The 20286-nt window shown below is 43.8% G+C and overlaps 1 protein-coding gene across 1 annotated transcript in view; it reads left to right on the top strand.

Annotated features, from left to right (window-relative positions):
* LOC139418021 (TSC22 domain family protein 2-like) overlaps positions 1-18679 on the top strand; it is a 47600-nt gene extending 28921 nt beyond the window's left edge. The window contains exons 2-3 of the mRNA XM_071167152.1: positions 14825-14876; positions 16394-18679. Coding sequence (XP_071023253.1) covers positions 14825-14876; positions 16394-16681 — 340 coding nt within the window. The 3' untranslated portion in view covers positions 16682-18679. The remainder of the gene's footprint in view (positions 1-14824; positions 14877-16393) is intronic.
* The last annotated feature ends 1607 nt before the right edge of the window (positions 18680-20286 follow it).

The raw sequence follows: 20286 nt of genomic DNA, 5'->3' as shown, positions 1-20286 counted from the left end.
ACCAGCCTCGGGTCCCGTCGGTAGCCCCAACTCTGAGCAGTCTGCCCCTAGTTTCCCTCTCAAGTTCAACCAACTCATCTCTTGACTCGAGGTGCTCTCACTCCAGGTGGCAGAGCATCCAGAAAGATGCCATATGGGCGGTAACAACACAGAGAAAAGGCTGCGAGGGAGAATATAAAGGAGCTTGGTGAATTCACCATGTGGTCTCAAAGGCAGGTCGAGATGAACTGGCAGCTTGTGTTCAACTTTTCTGCCGTTATGCTCGGAAGCGCTAGCCTGATGTACCTGCTCCTCAGCAGGCCCCTGTGCAGAGCCAATCCAGGATGTCACTGCTGCAGGGTCAGGAGCCAGTGTAGCCAATGTGAAATGGCTAGCTAGTTAGCGGTGGTGCGCGCTAGTGGTGTATCAATCGGTGACGTCACTTGTTCTGAGACCTTGAAGTAGTGGTTCCCCTTGCTCTGCAAGGGCCGCGGCTTTTGTGGAGCGATGGGTAACGATGCTTCGAGGGCGACTGTTGACGTGTGCAGGTTCGCGCCCAGGTCGGGGCGAGGGGACGGACGTAAAATCTCTACTGTTACACCAGCGTACAGCAGCAATCCTGTATGGCTTCAGACCACCATCTCAAAGACAATCCAGCCTGGGAAACAACAACGACAACAACTTATTATTATTATTATTATTGCTTGTTTCCCCATTTCACCCTGAACAGACAACACACTGAAGAAAGTGAAAGCTGAAACGACTGCATGTTATTCTCATAATGCATTAAAGAAACATGTATATACAGTGCTAGTTGAATGAGGTGTTTCCAGACTTAAGAGTTTCCTTATTTTTTACTATTTTCTACATTGTAGAATAATAGTGAAGACGTCAAAACTATGAAAACTATGAAATGACACCCATGGAATCATGTAGTAACCGAAAAAAGTCTAAATATATTTCATGTGAGATTCTTCAAAGTAACCACCCGTTGCCTTGACGACAGCTCTGCACACTCTTGGCATTTTACTAACAAGTTTGACCTTGACTGGTGGTCGATGACCCCGTGTTGAATAATAGTCAGTTTATTTGTCACGTGCACCGAATACAACAGGTGTAGTAGACCTTACAGTGAAATGCTGAATACAACAGGTGTAGTAGACCTCACAGTGAAATGCTGAATACAACAGGTGTAGTAGACCTTACAGTGAAATGCTGAATACAACAGGTGTAGTAGACCTTACAGTGAAATGCTGAATACAACAGGTGTAGTAGACCTCACAGTGAAATGCTGAATACAACAGGTGTAGTAGACCTCACAGTGAAATGCTGAATTACAACAGGTGTAGTAGACCTTACAGTGAAATGCTGAATACAACAGGTGTAGTAGACCTCAGTGAAATTCTGAATACAACAGGTGTAGTAGACCTTACAGTGAAATGCTGAATACAACAGGTGTAGTAGACCTTACAGTGAAATGCTGAATACAACAGGTGTAGTAGACCTTACAGTGAAATTCTGAATACAACAGGTGTAGTAGACCTTACAGTGAAATGCTGAATACAACAGGTGTAGTAGACCTCACAGTGAAATGCTGAATACAACAGGTGTAGTAGACCTTACAGTGAAATGCTGAATACAACAGGTGTAGTAGACCTTACAGTGAAATGCTGAATACAACAGGTGTAGTAGACCTTACAGTGAAATGCTGAATACAACAGGTGTAGTAGACCTTACAGTGAAATGCTGAATACAACAGGTGTAGTAGACCTTACAGTGAAATGCTGAATACAACAGGTGTAGTAGACCTTACAGTGAAATGCTGAATACAACAGGTGTAGTAGACCTTACAGTGAAATGCTGAATACAACAGGTGTAGTAGACCTTACAGTGAAATGCTGAATACAACAGGTGTAGTAGACCTTACAGTGAAATGCTGAATACAACAGGTGTAGTAGACCTTACAGTGAAATGCTGAATACAACAGGTGTAGTAGACCTTACAGTGAAATTCTGAATACAACAGGAGTAGTAGACCTTACAGTGAAATGCTGAATACAACAGGTGTAGTAGACCTTACAGTGAAATGCTGAATACAACAGGTGTAGTAGACCTTACAGTGAAATGCTGAATACAACAGGTGTAGTAGACCTTACAGTGAAATGCTGAATACAACAGGTGTAGTAGACCTTACAGTGAAATTCTGAATACAACAGGTGTAGTAGACCTTACAGTGAAATGCTGAATACAACAGGTGTAGTCGACCTTACAGTGAAATGCTGAATACAACAGGTGTAGTAGACCTTACAGTGAAATGCTGAATACAACAGGTGTAGTAGACCTTACAGTGAAATGCTGAATACAACAGGTGTAGTAGACCTTACAATGAAACGCTTACTTACAGGCTCTAACCAATAGTGCAAAAAAGGTATTAGGTGAACAATAGATAATTAAATAAATAAAAACAACAGTAAAAAGACTGAAAAATAACAGTAGCGAGGCTATATACAGGTACTGGTTAGTCAGGCTGATTGAGGTAGTATGTACATGTTGATATGGTTAAAGTGACATATATGATGAACAGAGAGTAGCAGTAGTGTAAAAGAGGGGGTGGCGGGACACCTGATATAAGTAGTCTGTGTGACTGTGCGAGTGGTGGACTAATGACGTGTAAATGGGACCCGACTATGGCACCTACACATTGCGGGAATCCAAGATCAAAGTTGCCTGAATCCCCGGGCGGTGTCCTCTGTGCATCTCTGGGTTATCCTTCAACTTGAGCGCAGTAGCAAAGCATACAGTGTGCATATATACAAAAGTATGTGGACACCCTTTCAAATTAGTAGATTCAGGTCATTTCAGCCACACTCGTTGCTGGCGGGTGTAAAAAAAAAAAAATAATAACAATCAAACACAAAGACGTGCAATCTCCAGAGACACACGATGGTAGTAGAATGGCTTTACTGAAGAGCTCAGTGACTTTCAACGTGGCACTGTCATAGGATGCCACCTTTCCAACAAGTCAGTTTGTCAAATTTATGCCCTGCTAAAGCTTCCCCGGTCAACTGTAAGTGCTGTTATTGTGAAGTGGAAACGTCTAGGAGCAACAACGGCTCAGTCGTGAAGTGGTAGGCTACATAAACGTATTAAAATCTTCTGTCGTCACAACAGTCACTACTGGGTTCCAAACTGTCTCTGGAAGCAATGTCAGCACAATAACTATTCGTCGGGAGCTTTGTGAAATGGGTTTCCATGGCCCGAGCAGCCGCACACAAGCCGAAGATCACCATGCACATTGCCAAGCATCGGCTGGAGTGGTGTAAAGCTCGCCACCAGTGGACTCTGGAGCAGTGGAAACACATTCTATGGCGTGATGAATCACACTTTACCATCTGGCAATCTGACGAACAAATCTGGGTTTGGCAGATGCCAGGAGAACGTGCCCTGCCTGAATGCACAGTGCCAACTGTAAAGTTTGGTGGAGGAGGAATAATGGTCTGGGGCTGTTATTCATGGTTCGGGCTAGGCCTCACTAATGCTCTACTGGCTGAATGGAAACAAGTCCCCGCAGCAATGTTCCAACATCTAGAGGAAAGCCTTCCTAGAAGAGTGGAGGCTGTTATAGCAGCAAAGGGGGGGACCAACTCCATATGAATGCCCATGATTTTGGAATGAGATGTTCGACAAGCAGGTGTCCACATACTTTTGGTCATGTAGTGTACATCTTGGCGGGTAGAACAGACTTACCTGTAGCCACTCGACTGCACCTGTAGCCAAAATTGCATGTACTTGTCTCCTGAATGTACCTCTTTAAGGCCATGTGTCAATGTTGCTATTCATTATAAAACCCTACCAAACAGGAATGTCAACATTTTATACCATCAGCAGCACTTGTTCCCTGGAGAGCGCCATGTAGGATCTAAGGTAAAGCAAAATACGTCAGCCAGCGAGTTTATACGCCTTCTAGGTCATGGGGCTGCGTGCGTACATGCCGCTTCAAGCCCCCCAAACCCCCTCTCGGTACATGACATTCCCCTTGCTTATGTAAATTGAAACGTATTTAAAAAAAAATATGTTTTATGCACACAAAAAAACAAAGATATATATATATATATATACCTTGCATATCAAGATTAATTTTCAATTTGTTATACTTTCATGGTGCGTATTGTTTTTACATTTACTTAATATTTAAATTCTATTTTGAAATGATATCTTAAATAATGTGAAGAGGGGTTTGTTCTCAGCCCACTTCATTTTATGGATCAAAAAAATCCTTCCATGAAAGACGGAAACAAATTAACATTGAAACTTTGTTGCGATGCCTCTGCTTCAACTCTCTTCAATCTGAATAAGCTCTAAATGTTCCCCCCTGGCTCTCTATCTGTTTGTAAAGGTAAACAATAGCCCTCACTATACCCCTAGGAGACTGCCCTCTGGGCAGGTTTATACTGGGCTGTTTACTTACATAATGGGCACCATCAATTAAGATAGTGGAGGAGCAAAGCTGGTTTATTTTTTTTGTCTTGCTTGATGATTTTATATTTACCCTGCAGGACCATTGTCCCTTTTAGTCGTCTGGTCTTGGGTGAACAAATGGCTAGACATGAATGGTCTTTTTAACATTAACATACCTGATTAACTAGGCTTCTGTTCTGTTTGACACAGTTCATAGTCGGCTGAAGTAGTTTTGTCGACTTTGATTTAGGTGAGGATAATGGCTAATAACTCACTCTGCTGACGACATCTGGTTAAAGTGAGGATAATGGCTAATAACTCACTCTGCTGACGACATCTGGTTAAAGTGAGGATAATGGCTAATAACTCTGCTGACATCATCTGGTTTAGCGACTGTAGTGCAGCTGTTGAGAAGAGTAGAGAGGCCCATATGCGGTAAACTCCTAGTATAAGTAAGGTTACCCCAATATGCTGTAAACTCTGTCGATGGGCCCTTCAAGGCCCTAATTTGAGCCAGTGGCCCCGTACTACTATGGCTGACCTGGTAAAACAACACATTTCATTGCTTTTGCTCAATAAAATGTTTTTTTATACTTTTTTATACTAGCTGGTGTGAGGAGTATAAACATAACAAATACATTGCAGATCATACTTGCAAAGACTAGGCTGCTATAGCGGGTAGGAACGTTGCCCCCCCCCCCCCCCCCCCCCCCCCACCTCTCTAATACAAAGGGGTTGGGTTAAATGCGGAAGACACATTTCAGTTGATGAAATCTAATTTTATTCGTCACATGCACCGAATACAACAGGTGTACAGTGAAATGCACCGTTAGTTGAGCTAATATGTACATGTTGGTAGAGTTATTAGTGACTGTGCGTAGATTAAAACAGAGTAGCAGTGGTGTAAAGAGGGGGGGTGCGGCCATTTGATTAGATGTTCAGGAGCCTTGGGGCTAGAAGCTGTTTAGAAGCCTCTTGGACCTAGACTTGGCGCTCCGGTACCGTTTGCCGACTAGGGTAGCTGGAGTCTTTGACAATTTTTAGGGCCTTCCTCTTACACCGCATGGTATAGAGGTCCTGGATGGCAGGAAGCTTGACCCCAGTGATGTACTGGGCCGTACGCACTACCCTCTGAATAGGTTTTGTGCTCTCTTCACGACTGTCTTGGTATGCTGGGACCATGTTAGTTTGTTGGTGATGTGGACACCAAGGAACTTGAAGCTCTCAACCTGCTCCACTACAGCCCTGTCGATGAGAATGGGGGCGTGCTCGGTCCTCTTTTTCCTGTAGTCCACAATCCTCTCCTTTGTCTTGATCATGTTAAGGGAGAGGTTGTTGTCCTGGCACCACACAACCAGGTTTCTGACCTCCCTATAAGCTGTCTCATCGTTGTCGGTGATCAGGCCTACCACTATTGTCCTCAGAAGACTTAATGATGGTGTTGGAGTTGTGCCTGGCTATGCAGTCATGAGTGAACAGAGTACAGGATGGGACTCAGCACGCACCCCTGAGTGGCCCCTGTACTTATTGATGAAGCCAATGACTGATGTGGTCTACTCCTCAATGCCATCGGAGGAATTCTGGCACATATTCTAGTCTGTGCAAACAACACAGTCCTGTAGCTTAGCATCAGCTTCATCTGAACACATTTTTACTGACCGAGTCACTGGTACTTCCTGCTTTAATTTTCGCTTGTAAGCAGGAATCAGAAGGATAGAATTATGGTCAGATTTGCCCAAATGGAGGGCGAGGGAGAGCTTTGTATGCGTCTCTGTGTGGTGTAAAGGTGGTCCAGAGGTTGTTTTCCCCTCTGGTTGCACATTTTAACATGCTGATAGAAATTTGGTAAAACAGATTTAAGTTTCCCTGTATTAAAGTCCCCGACTACTAGAAGCGCTGCCTCTGGATGAGCGTTTTCCTGTTTGCTTATGGCGGAATACAGCTCATTCAGTGAGTTCTTAGTGCCAACCTCGCTCTGTGGTGGAATGTAGACAGCTACAAAAAATACAGATAAACTCTCTTGGTAGATATTGTGGTCTACAGCTTATCATGAGATATTCTACCTCAGGTGAGCAAAACCTTTAAACTTCCTTAGTGTACCAGCTGTTATTTACACAAATGCATTGTCCGCCGCCCCTTGTCTTACCAGACGCCGCTGTGCTATCTAGCCGATACAGCGTGTAACCAGCCAGTTGTATGTTGATAGTGTCGTCGTTCAGCCACGACTCTGTGAAGCATAAGATATTAGTTTTGAATGTCCCGTTGGTAGATTAATCTTCTGCGTATGTCACCTATTTTATTGTTCAAAAAGAGCACGTTTGCTAGCAGAATAGAAGGAATTGGGGGTTTATTCGATGGCCTACGAATTCTCAGAAGGCAGCCCACCCTCTGGCCCCTTTTTCTCTGCTTTCTCTTTACGCAAATGATGGGAATCTGGGCCTGTTCCTGAGAAAGCAGTATACCGTTCAGGCCGGGCTCGTCAGACTTGTTAAAGGAAAAAAAGGATTCTGCAGGTCCATGGTGAGTAATCGCAGTTCTGATGTCAGCCTTGTTCTCCGGCGCCGTCTTGTTGCATTCGTACAAGTGACTGGGTGTATCGCCCTTTCCCTATCATACACCCCAGGTTTCACGCTTCAGTCTCTCTCTTGTGCCTTGTATCCCCCCGTAGTTGCAACTCGATCACACCAGATAGACTTCAGTATTCGATGTTTGTCCCTCGTCCCCAGGACATTGGATGATGCCTTTTTTTAATACCGTCCACTAGGTGCAACTTAACTGTCATTTAAAATTTTTTATGCTTAACCGTGAAGTTATTTTCTGTTTTAACAACTTTAACCATTTACCTACTTTCACTTCACCCACAGATGTTTATCCCACTGGACAAACATTGAATACCGAAGTGAGATCTTGTTGCTAGTCGAGCCGACGATTGTCAAACCGCACTGCTGTTTCATCCATGGCAATGATGTTGGTATTCTTTCTCTCTTCTGTTGCTCAACCTTTAGAGTACTCACTGAAGTTAACTCGTAAACAATTCATTTAGACCAGTGTTTATTTGCTGACACGTGTGCCAGCTATTAAAAGGGACAGGCGGCTATTTGAGAGACTGCGTCAGTCAGTAATCTCTTAACCCCCCCCCCCCCCCCCCTCCATTGGCCGAGGGGTTGAAGTATGATTTGTTCAGCTGCCGCCGCCTGGTGTGGTGTTTTATATGGTTTTACAGGGCGACGTGTGCCTGTGCATCTGTCCCCTGTTGAAGAACTAATTAGATTGTTCATCTCTGAAAGCATGTGTTCTCTGTTTTTGTGTCCCTGGTATCCGGTCAGCACCCCTGACCCAAATGTGGGGTGTTGTGGTTCTGCCGATTCCCCGTCGGGAGTGAGGTGACTTGGATATTTGGGTTTGCGTCGCGGGGGTGATACACGTGTGGGTGCGTTGTGTTGGGGGTCTGGGGGTGACTGGAATGTTGTCTGCTGTTGTGTTCCTGGCGGGGGGGGCACACATACGCACGTGCACTGTTGTGGTCAGAACAGGTCCTTGTTGTGTGTGGCACACAGAGCAAGCCGTGTCTCTTTTATATAAACGGCCCATAGGTCCCCTCCCTTAATGAAATGTACCGGCCCCCTTGGTTTCCTTTTAGATTTGTCTGCCAGTGTCTCCCCTCCTGTTTACCACTCCCTGTCCATCATCCTTCCCCTGCTGTCCATGTGTTATGGATAAATGCATTCCATACTCAGCCGTTGGGCATTCTGTTTCCTCCTTTTGTCCTGGATGTGTTAATTGGTCGGTTCAAAGGGGGGGGAAGAATGTGCTGTTCTCTCCTTGTTTATCAACCAGTCAGATTTAAATCTAACTCAGGCCCCTGCGTGGAATGCGGTCACTTCATTTAGCTCTCTCGCGAGTTATCATGGACCTGTTGGCATCGCATTCCTCTCAGTCCCTGGTCTGTATAGCTGTAGTATGCGTAGCCAACCTAAAGCCCAATGCATACCAAACATGTTTACAGTACGTAATCACAGCAAGATGTATGGCTCCCCAGTTGTCCACTATTGACTAGAGACACTGGGAAAGGTAACGATCCACATTTTCACAATTTTTTTCCATATTTTGATACCTGATTTTTGATAGTTGGATGCTTAGCCACAGAAGACTGGAGGGTAAGGACCTTGGTGATATGAGGAAAGCTGTTGGATATTTGATTTGTTTAATTCAGGGGTTCCCAAACTTTTTTTTTGTCCTGCAACTCCATTTTGATAGCAAAATGTTTCTGTGACCCCCCCCCCCCCCACCATGTACAAAAAAAATATGTAATTAACGGCCAAAGTTTACTTTTTTACAATTTGGGCTGTGAGTCTATTAAAAATCAGTTGGACAATATTGTTAATCTCAAGATGGTTTGAAGTGACTGATGCATCATAAAAGGTATTGGGAAATTCAGAAGATCATTTAGACAATGTTGTGTGATCTTCTGTGTAGAAAATAACATCAAATATGAATGCTATTTCCCCCTGTCAGATTCAGTGCCTGGTCTTGTTCTAACAGCTTGCAGACATAGTAGAAGGAAGCAGTAGGTACAGTTGAAGTCGGAAGTTTACATACACTTAGGTTGGAGTCATTAAAACTCCTTTTTCAACCACTCCACAAATTTTTAGTTAACAAACTATAGTTTTGGTATGTCGGTTTGGACATCTACTTTGTGCATGACACAAGTCATTTTTCCAACAATTGTTTACAGACCGATTGTTTCACTTATAATTCACTGTATGACAATTCCAGTGGGTCAGAAGTTTACATGCACTAAGTTAACTGTGCCTTTAAACATCTTGGAAAATTCCAGAAAAGGATGTCATGGCTTTAGAAGCTTCTGTTAAGCTAATTGACATCATCTGAGTCAATTGGAGGTGTACCTGTGGATGTATTTCAAGGCCTACCTTTCAAACTCAGTGCCTCTTTGCTTGACATCATGGGAAAATCAAAAGAAATCAGTCAAGACCTCAGGAAAAACAATTGTAGACCTCCACAAGTCTGGTTCATGCTTGGGAGCAATTTCCAAACTCCTGAAGGTACCACATCCAAACAATAGTACGCAAGTATAAACACCATGGGACCACGCAGCCGTCATACCGCTCAGGAAGGATACGTGTTCTGTCTCCTAGAGATTTAATGTACTTTGGTGCAAAAAGTGCAAATCGATCCCAGAACAACAGCAAAGGACCTTGTGAAGATGCTGGAGGAAACGGGTAAAAAAGTATCTATATCCACAGTAAAACGAGTCCTATATCGACATAACCTGAAAGGCCGCTCAGCAAGGGAGAAGCCACTGCTCCGGAAGCCGCCATAAAAAAATACTACGGTTTGCAAATGCACATGGGGACAAAGATCGTACTTTTTGGAGAAATTGAACTGTTTGGGCATAATGACCATCGTTATGTTTGGAGGAAAAGGGGAGAGGCTTGCAAGCCGAAGAACACCATCCCAACCGTGAAGCACGGGGGTGGCAGCATCATGCTGTGGGGGTGCTTTGCTGCAGGAAGGGCTGGTGCACGTCGTAAAATAGATGGCATCATGAGGTTGGAAAACGATATGGATATATTGAAGCAACATTTCAAGACTTCAGTTAAAGCTTGGTCGCAAATGGGCCTTCATAATGAACAATGACCCCAAGCATACTTCCAAAGTTGTGTCAAAATGGCTTAAGAACAACAAAGTCAAGGTATTGGAGTGGCCATCACAAAGTCCTGACCTCAATCCTATAGAAAATTTGTGGGCAGAACTGAAAAAGCGTGTGCAAGCAAGGAGGCCTACAAACCTGACTGTTACCACCAGCTCTGTCAGGACTAGTGGGCCAAAATTCACCCAACTTATTGTGGGGAGCTTGTGGACGGCTACCTGAAATGTTTGACCCAAGTTAAACAATTTAAAGACAATGCTACCAAATACTATTTGAGTGTATGTAAACTTCTGACCCACTGGGAAAGTGATGAAAGACATAATAGCTGAAATAAATAATTCTCTCTGCTATTATTCTGACATTTCACATTCTTAAAATAAAGTGGTGATCCTAACTGACCTAAGACGGAGTTTTTACTAGGATTAAATGTCAGGAATTGTGAAACTGAGTTTAAATGTAATTGGCTAAGGTGTATGTAAACTTCTGACCCTAACTGTATGTACGTATTCCTGAGAGTTTTCTCTCTCGGTGATAATGTCATAATATTTTGTAGCTTAAACCATTGAAAAGAGACACATTTGTAGGAAGAAAACAGAAACCTCTGTTTACAACCACATCTAGCGGCTACTGCTAGAGATGGAACTCCCATCTCAAATTACTCAATTACCCAACCAGGAAATGGCGGAGTGATTTCTGCATTACACCTTTTTTTAAAGTGATACGAATTGAACATGTAGTCATTAACAAGACCTTGAATGTTTTTTACAAATAACATGTTCTTTACTCAAAGCATTAGGGGTTAAATTAGTGTGTAGCCCAAACTGTTCAGATGCTACAGACAGAAGTTGGCAGATCGGCTGTACCGACTTCAGACAAGTCCCAAGACGCTTGTGGGGGTTGTAGAGCGAAACGGGGAACGCCATCGTGTTCGAGAGAGTCATCTTTCTGTAAAGGGGTCATTAAAGTTTGGGGTCATAACCGTTCGGACGCTACAGACTATTTTGTGAGAAGACTGATTTTCGCCATGTCTCATGGTCTGACAAATACCGCTCTAGCTCTGTCACCTTTCACCTCAGAAGTAGAAGTGTTACATAGGCGGATGCTGTGGATTGAAACGAATCCAATGCAAAGAAACAGATCTATCTTAAATTGATTAGATTTCTTTTAAAAATTATATATAATATTTCCGCAGGGGCGTGGACATTGACCTTAGGGGGTATTAAGTCAAGTTTAGGCAATGGAAATGATCAGGCCCACACAACCTGAAAATAGTATCACCCTGAAATACCATCTTGATATTTGATAACTATAGTTATTCAAAAGTAATTGCTATAATTTGGGTTTGATACAAATCAAACATGCATACAAACATATATTTTATTTCTTTCACCTTTTATTTAACCAGGTAAACTAGTTGAGAACAAGTTCCCATTTTACAACTGCGACCTGGCCAAGATAAAGCAAAGCATGAGTAAACTTAAGTTGATTTGATAAAGGTGTGGTTTAACACATGCAGTGTGAGATTATGTTTTGCAACAGCAGTAAGTAAATATGATTTATATAAGCCTGTCACTGAGTAGACAAATTAGAATGTAGACGCACCAAACTCCTCCCCTAACATTCTTCCAGGCAAGTCCCATGTGACGTAAAAGGCTTTTAAAGACTGGAGACACTCACTCCCATCAAAACACTGAAAGTACACCTACGAGTCAGAGAGAGAACGTGGACTCTTGTTCAACTCTTTTCCGAGAGTTGTAATTTGGGAAGTTTTGGTCATCATGCGTTGCGAAATGAGCTACACTCTTCCCTACTCGCCAGGATCCTCACCCACAAATTCAGGACGTGTGGTTCGTTACAGAGCACGATGCAGGTAATAGTGTTGAGTATTTGGAGGCTATTCCCTCATCATTGTGTAGCTGTCTTTACGATTGTATTTAGACGCATGCTCTCTATATTGTCAGTTAGAAGGACATAGTTGCGAGTGCACCCTGGATAATAGTTGCTGTATCTGCTTGTTGGTACCTCTTATCTTCACGGCGTTGTTAGCAATTGTATGAAGTTTGAGAGCCGCAGTGATGTAAGTGCTTTGGCTACTTTGTAGCATTTAGTAGCTTCAATGTGGTGTTTTGACTGGGCAGTTGTGATTGTCTCTCTGCACGTCCTCTCGTCGCCTTGTTGAGCTGCAGTCGGTCATGTAGGCTACATAGCCTTAGGGGTACAATGCGCCCTCTGCACGTCGTCTTGTTGCGCTGCAGTCGCTCATGTAGGCTACATAGCCTTAGGGGTACAGTGCGCCCTCTCTGCACGTCGTCTTGTTGAGCTGCAGTCGGTCATGTAGGCTACATAGCCTTAGGGGTACAGTGCGCCCTCTCTGCACGTCGTCTTGTTGAGCTGCAGTCGGTCATGTAGGCTACATAGCCTTAGGGGTACAGTGCGCCCTCTCTGCACGTCGTCTTGTTGCGCTGCAGTCGGTCGTGTAGGCTACATAGCCTTAGGGGTACAGTGCGCCCTCTCTGCACGTCGTCTTGTTGCGCTGCAGTCGGTCGTGTAGGCTACATAGCCTTAGGGGTACAGTGCGCCCTCTGCACGTCGTCTTGTTGCGCTGCAGTGTCTCATGTAGGCTACATAGCCTGAGGGGTACAGTGCTCCCTCTCTGCACGTCGTCTTGTTGAGCTGCAGTCGGTCATGTAGGCTACATAGCCTTAGGGGTACAGTGCGCCCTCTCTGCACGTCGTCTTGTTGCGCTGCAGTGTCTCATGTAGGCTACATAGCCTGAGGGGTACAGTGCTCCCTCTCTGCATGTCATCTTGTTGAGCTGCAGTCGGTCATGTAGGGTACAGTGCTCCCTCTCTGCACGTCGTCTTGTTGCGCTGCAGTCGGTCATGTAGGCTACATAGCCTTAGGGGTACAGTGCGCCCTCTCTGCACATCGTCTTGTTGCGCTACAGTCGGTCATGTAGGCTACATAGCCTTAGGGGTACAGTGCTCCCTCTCTGCACGTCCTCTCGTCGCCTTGCTGAGCTGCAGCCAGTCACGTAGTCTACATAGCCGTGGGGATTCAGTGGTCGTAGACCATTGATCGATGATTTGTTTACATTGAATGGAGGAGCCAAAGACATTAATGGCGTAATCAGGACCTAATTTGAAAATTATCTTGTCAACCGTTTGGCGAATTGTTAGTTAAATTGCGCGACAGCATAATTTTGGGCAATTGTTGAATTATGATATGCCGACACACACTCTCACTCAAACTCTCTCACACACAAATATGTATCACATGTAGACAGTTATCCTATGCCGACGGTGCGCTAGAAGTCCTAACTATAAAGGGACATTTAATACATATGAACATAGATCAGCAAATGAATGTTCTGTATCCTGTTCATGTTTTGAAGTATAGCGAGGAAACCTAAAACTTTCACTGTTATTTGGAGCAGAATAGATCGTATAGTTTCACCTCACACATGCATATAGAGGAATAATACAATAAATTTTATTCCACAGGATCGGTAAAATATTTAAAATACACAATTACAGACGTGGACAATATATTGGCTTGCCAGTGCACCTTCTAGCGGCGCGTTGCGTGAAAGCGCCTTTGTTCAGATGGGGCGGTGTAGTCAGTGGACGACAGGCATCGACCGGGCGTTGCTAAAAGGATCAGAAACGCAACATTTTGGGGGTTTAAATAGAGATTTGTGAGATTATTTAATGTGTCTACGAGACGTTGGCCACTGAACGACGTGAGTATAACGCATTTTCTACAAGGGTAATACGCTAAACGGAGCAAGGGAGGAGAAGTGGTGGTAACCGCCATAAAAGGACACACAGTATGCTGTGTGTCGCCTAGACAACAAAACATTGCGAAAACAAATACTATCCTCAAATCAATGTCGAGACAAGAGCATGTCAAAACAACATGATATTTATATACATCTGACATAATTATTTGGAGGATGGTGTTTAAAAACGTTTTTTTTTTCACGTCACACGGTGTTGTGACCAATGCGCAGTTTTTACACGTGCATCAACATGAAATGCACCTTTTGTGAGCTATACATTATAAACGTAAATAATGTTTTCAAATAACGGGATCAGTTCTGTTTTGTATGGCATGTTATTCTGTCGCTAGAATGCAGCGACCAGTTGCCCACGCATTTTTATATTCTACAGTAGAACAATTTTATGCAAATGTGCTTATTCCCTTATCCTTAGGATATGTTTACACTTGATTAGATATCATATTGGAGTAAATGTGCCGCTGAAATGCATCATGTGCGGCTCACTTTGGCCCTGGGCCTATTGGAAGTGTACAGTATCGTGAAACGATGACTTTCCACACAATGGAGCGTCATTTTGCATAGCCCTTCCAGCACTGGGTTCTGTGCTATAAACCTAATCTCCCCCCCAAACATCTGTGCTGCTTAAACCCTTTATGTTCAACTAGCCTAAATCCCAATTAGCCTGTTTTTTAAAACAGTATTAAGAGACATGGCAGCATTCTTCTACATGCTGGAAAAGCAACAGATGTCCAAATGTTTTTAAAAAAAAAACAGGATTGTGCCTAAATTCCTGCATTACCCTGCATGGGGAAACAGAAACATACATTGGAATGTGTAGTAGAGGATTGATGATTCTCTTCAAAGCAATTGGGGGGGCTTTTTCCTCATTCCTTCGGTATGTTGACATTATTTTCTCTCTTGACTCTTTCTCCACAGTTCTTCTGGAGCCAGTGTTGTAGCCATCGATAACAAGATCGAGCAAGCGATGGTGAGTGCATCTCTAGTTCTGCACCATTCTACCCACTAGCCTAGGCACTACTAACGTATTGAAAAGTTGATGGCGATACCCTTTGACCTGATATCAGTGGTAAAGCTTGACATGGTAGTATCTCTGTCTTGCTAGCCCTCTGACCCCTCACATCGTATGACATGGTAGTATCTCTGTCTTGCTAGCCCTCTGACCCCTCACATCGTATGACATGGTAGTATCTCTGTCTTGCTAGCCCTCTGACCCCTCACATCGTATGACATGGTAGTATCTCTGTCTTGCTAGCCCTCTGACCCCTCACATCGTATGACTATGGTATGGTATCTCTGTCTTGCTAGCCCTCTGACCCCTCACATCGTATGACATGGTAGTATCTCTGTCTTGCTAGCCCTCTGACCCCTCACATCGTATGACATGGTAGTATCTCTGTCTTGCTAGCCCTCTGACCCCTCACATCGTATGACATGGTAGTATCTCTGTCTTGCTAGCCCTCTGACCCCTCACATCGTATGACATGGTAGTATCTCTGTCTTGCTAGCCCTCTGACCCCTCACATCGTATGACATGGTAGTATCTCTGTCTTGCTAGCCCTCTGACCCCTCACATCGTATGACATGATAGTATCTCTGTCTTGCTAGCCCTCTGACCCCTCACATCGTATGACATGGTAGTATCTCTCTTGCTAGCACTCTGATGTATCCCCTCCCATGATACTATCTCTGTCTTGCTAGCACTCTGATGTATCCCCTCCCATGATAGTATCTCTGTCTTGCTAGCACTCTGATGTATCCCCTCCCATGATAGTATCTCTGTCTTGCTAGCACTCTGATGTATCCCCTCCCATGATAGTATCTCTGTCTTGCTAGCACTCTGATGTATCCCCTCCCATGATAGTATCTCTGTCTTGCTAGCACTCTGATGTATCCCCTCCCATGATAGTATCTCTGTCTTGCTAGCACTCTGATGTATCCCCTCCCATGATATGATAGTATCTCTGTCTTGCTAGCACTCTGATGTATCCCCTCCCATGATATGATAGTATCTCTGTCTTGCTAGCACTCTGATGTATCCCCTCCCATGATAGTATCTCTGTCTTGCTAGCACTCTGATGTATCCCCTCCCATGATAGTATCTCTGTCTTGCTAGCACTCTGATGTATCCCCTCCCATGATAGTATCTCTGTCTTGCTAGCACTCTGATGTATCCCCTCCCATGATATGATAGTATCTCTGTCTTGCTAGCACTCTGATGTATCCCCTCCCATGATATGATAGTATCTCTGTCTTGCTAGCACTCTGATGTATCCCCTCCCATGATATGGTAGTATCTCTGTCTTGCTAGCACTCTGATGTATCCCCTCCCATGATAGTATCTCTGTCTTGCTAGCACTCTGATGTATCCCCTCCCATGATATGGCAGTATCTCTGTCTTGCTAGCTCTCTGACCCCTCACATCTCTGTAGTGTTATATGCTCCTGAGTTGTTGTACTAACGCTCTCCCCCTCTCTTTCTCCTCAGGACCTAGTGAAGAGCCACCTGATGTATGCGGTGAGGGAGGAGGTGGAGGTTCTGAAGGAGCAGATCAAGGAGCTGTATGAGAGGAACTCTCAGCTGGAGCGGGAGAATGCTGTGCTCAAGTCCCTGGCCAACACTGATCAGCTCACCCAGCTGTCGTCCACCCAAATCAGCCCGGCCGGCAGCACCTCCCCGCCTCAGCAGCAACCCCCCGCCAATACCAAACCCCACTTGGAGGGTGCAGCCCAGGCTCTCAGCCTGCTCCAGCAGCCCAACGTCACCTCGGCGTGATCACCTGCCTCTGTAAAACACCTCCCCGAAATACGCGAGGAGGAGTCCCCAACTAACCAACCATAACATAATCAACACTTGATGATGTTTTTTTGAGAAGCAAAATCGGCCTTTGTTTGCCACCCTTGTCTTTTTGAGTGGCGTTAAGAGTCATGCTTCAGTGTGCTGCTGCTGTCGTCGGGCCTTCCCAGTATTAGACCATCATCATCCTGTGAAAGCATTGTTTTGTCCGGGCGTCCCGTGTTCAGTGGAAGGGGAACTGGCCAGGGGCGAGTACATCGCAGCCTGTGTCCCCACGCAGGGGAGAGAGGTGATGGGCTGTATTGTGGCGGGATAACTGGAGGTGGGCCAAAGGGCCCCCAAAATCAACACTGGGCTGTTGGTGGTGAGTGGAAAAGAACGGGGGAAATGAGAGGGACAAAGAGACTGAGGTGGGGAAGAGGATTCTCACCCTACCATAAGAGGAATGTGTCTCTCACCGTGAGAAGAGCGAGACTAGTTTTCCCAGAGCCACCACACTTTGACCCAAGTAAAAAAAAAAAAAAAAAAAAAAAAACATACCTTCATTAGTTCAGTTTTACTGTTTGCATTTATTTATTTTGGGGCTGCTATTTTCATAATGTAAATGAACAATGTAACAGAAATGTCTTATATTTAAAAACAAAAAAAAGAAGAGAAAATAATAACTTTCTGTTTATGATTATCGGTCAGACATTTTTGGTAGTCTAATGCAACAAGTAGTTCCGTACAGGCAATAGGTTCTTTTAAAATGGCAATTTCCTATGGCATAGCACCGCTAACACTAAAAGGCAGTTCATTTAAATGAGATGAAATCCAGGTTGAATGTACATTTTGTAGAGAGTGTAAAGTATTGAGAGCGTAGAGGGTTTGTACAGGTGAACACCAGTTCTTCAAATATATATATTCTTCAATGAATTTTCGGTGGTTATATTTTGATGAACACTGTTCATTTCCTTTGCTATAGTTTCTTTTTTGGGGAAAAAAAATGTAGAGAAAATTGCCATACTTCCCCCAACCTTTTTGAAAATTCTATTGCGCATATTTGATTTCTGGGCTGGGGGTAAAAAACAATAAAAAAAGCTGTGAAATTGTTCAACCTACTTTGTAACCAAAGACGCAAAGCTGTGTAATTCCTATATATTTTTATTATTTTTGAATGCACACTTCTATGTATTTTGACTTAAATTTTTTTTTTTTTTTACACTTCCTCCTTCACATCAAATGTTTTTTTTTGGGGATGCTGTTTAGCATGTTCTGCATGATCTATAATCAAACCACTTTCTTACCTCATGGTTTTTATCCAACGCTCTTATTGTAACGCATAGTTAGTTATTCAGTCTGAACGATGGGCAATGGACGGGGGGGCGGGAGGGGGAGCGAATGAGGGGAATAAGAGGAAGGGAGAGTCAGAAGCTCACATTAGCAGAAAATGAAGTTTGACCCATCTTTTTGTTCATGTAAACAGTGTTTTTATTTTTTATTTTATTTCATATGCAGACAGTTTTTGTTACGTTTTAATGTATTTGATGAATGCAAACATTTAGATTCTGATTGTAGTTTACCAATCTGTCCTTCAATAAAGAAACGTTCTAACTTAACGGAAACTTTGTACACATTTCACAACTCCAGCTTGAACCCGGTAAATTCTTGTATGAGCGTATGTCCTGTCTGTGTTACATGTATTTTGTGCCTCCTGCACCATCGCCGGTTGTCGGGCGACCTGGTTTATTCTTTGTGGCTTATAATTGTACAATCGGTCATCTTTAGCAGGATGAATTTAGATTTCAACTTCAGTTGGGGTTTTTTTTATTTTTTGTTTATTTGAAGGAGATGCTGTGCACATGCCAGGTGTACTGTATGAAAGTGATTTATCACTGAGCCTTGGAGAAAATATCTTAACAATGCCCTTGTAATGTGCTGTTCTGACAGTTTCAGTTTTCAGTAAAAAAAATAAATTACTGTTTTATTAAGAATGTCAATGTCTCGCCCAGTGCATTTAAAAAAACATGTTTTTTTTTTTTATCTTCCAATGAATGACTAATGATCAGCTTAGATTGATTTAAGCTGGTTGACGTACAAGTACGAAACATACTGTGTCCAGGGTATATAGCGGTCAACTATCTCACCTCAGTCTCTGCTTGATGTACTTCACTCTAGGATCAACAAGGACACATGATGCCGTACGATCTTACTTTGAATTGACACTAACACTTGGCTAGGATATATTTGCTTATATAGGTGTGATAATCTCTTGTTTCGCAGCTAGGTTGATTTGTGTGTGTTGACTTAGATTCTGAAATAGGATCCTGATTGAGCCAATAAGACAAATGTCTGGTCTGCACACACGTCGAAATATGGTAAAGTTGGCACTAAAAGCAGAATAGGAAAGTGCCCAGAGGGGTTCATGCCTGCTTCCAATGTACACTACATAACCAAGACCATCTCATACCAAAATCATGGGCAGTAATATGGAGTTGCCCCCCCCCCCCCGCCTTTGTTTTAACAGTCTCCACTCTTCTGGGAAGGGTTTCCACTAGACGTTGGAGTGTTGCTGCAGTTCATCCCAAAGGTGTTCGATGGAGTGGAGGTCAGGTCTCTGTGCAGGCCAGTCATGTTCTTCCACACCGATCTCGACAAACCATTTCTGCATGGACCTCACTTTGTGCACGGGGTTACTGTCATGATGAAACAGGAAAGGGCCTTCTCCAAACTGTTGCCACCAAGTTGGAAGCACATAATTGTCTAAAATGTTATTGCATGCTGTAGAATTAAGATTTCCCTTCACTGGAATTAAAGGGCCTAGCCCGAACCATGAAAAACAGCCGCAGACCATTATTCCTCCACCAAACTTTACAGTTGGGTATTATTCCTTCGGGAAGGTTGTGTTCTGGCATTCGCCAAACCCAGATTAGTTTGTCGGACTACCAGAAAGTGAAGTGTGATTCATCACTCTAGAGAACGCGTTTTGACTGCTCCCGAGTCGAATGGCGGTGAGCTTTACAACTCCCCGGCCGAGGCTTGGCATTGCTCTTGGTGGTCTTAGGCTTGTGTGCGGCTGCTCGGCCATGGAAACCCATTCCTGAAGCTCTCGACTTACAGTTCTTGTGCTGACGTTGCTTCCAGAGGCAGTTTGGGACTTGGTAGTGAGTATTGCAACTAAGGACAGACTATTTTTTTTACGCACTACGCACTTCAGCACTCGGTGGACCGTTCTGTGAGCTTGTGTGGCCTACCACTTTGCGGCTGAGCCGTTGTTGATCCAAGACATTTCCACTTCACAAAAACAGCACGTACAGTTGTACGCGACAGCTCTAGCAGGGCAGACAATTTGATAAATTGACTTGTTTGCAATGTGGCATCCTATGACAGTGCCACATTGAAAGTGACTGCGTTCTTCAGTAAGACCATTCTACTGCCAATGTTAATGGAGATTGCATGGCTGTGTGCTCAATGTTATACACCTGTCAGCAACAGGTGTGGCTGAAATAGCCGAATCCACCAATTTGAAGGGGTGTCCACATACTTTTGTTATATATCTGCCCAGAGGGTTACATTGAACATACCATTTTTTTGGGTTTTTACAT

The sequence above is a fragment of the Oncorhynchus clarkii genome, chromosome 1, assembly GCF_045791955.1.
Source record: "Oncorhynchus clarkii lewisi isolate Uvic-CL-2024 chromosome 1, UVic_Ocla_1.0, whole genome shotgun sequence".
NCBI classification, from domain to species: domain Eukaryota; kingdom Metazoa; phylum Chordata; class Actinopteri; order Salmoniformes; family Salmonidae; genus Oncorhynchus; species Oncorhynchus clarkii.
Note: the sequence above shows the minus strand (reverse complement) of the source record. Positions and strands in the feature narration are given on the sequence as shown.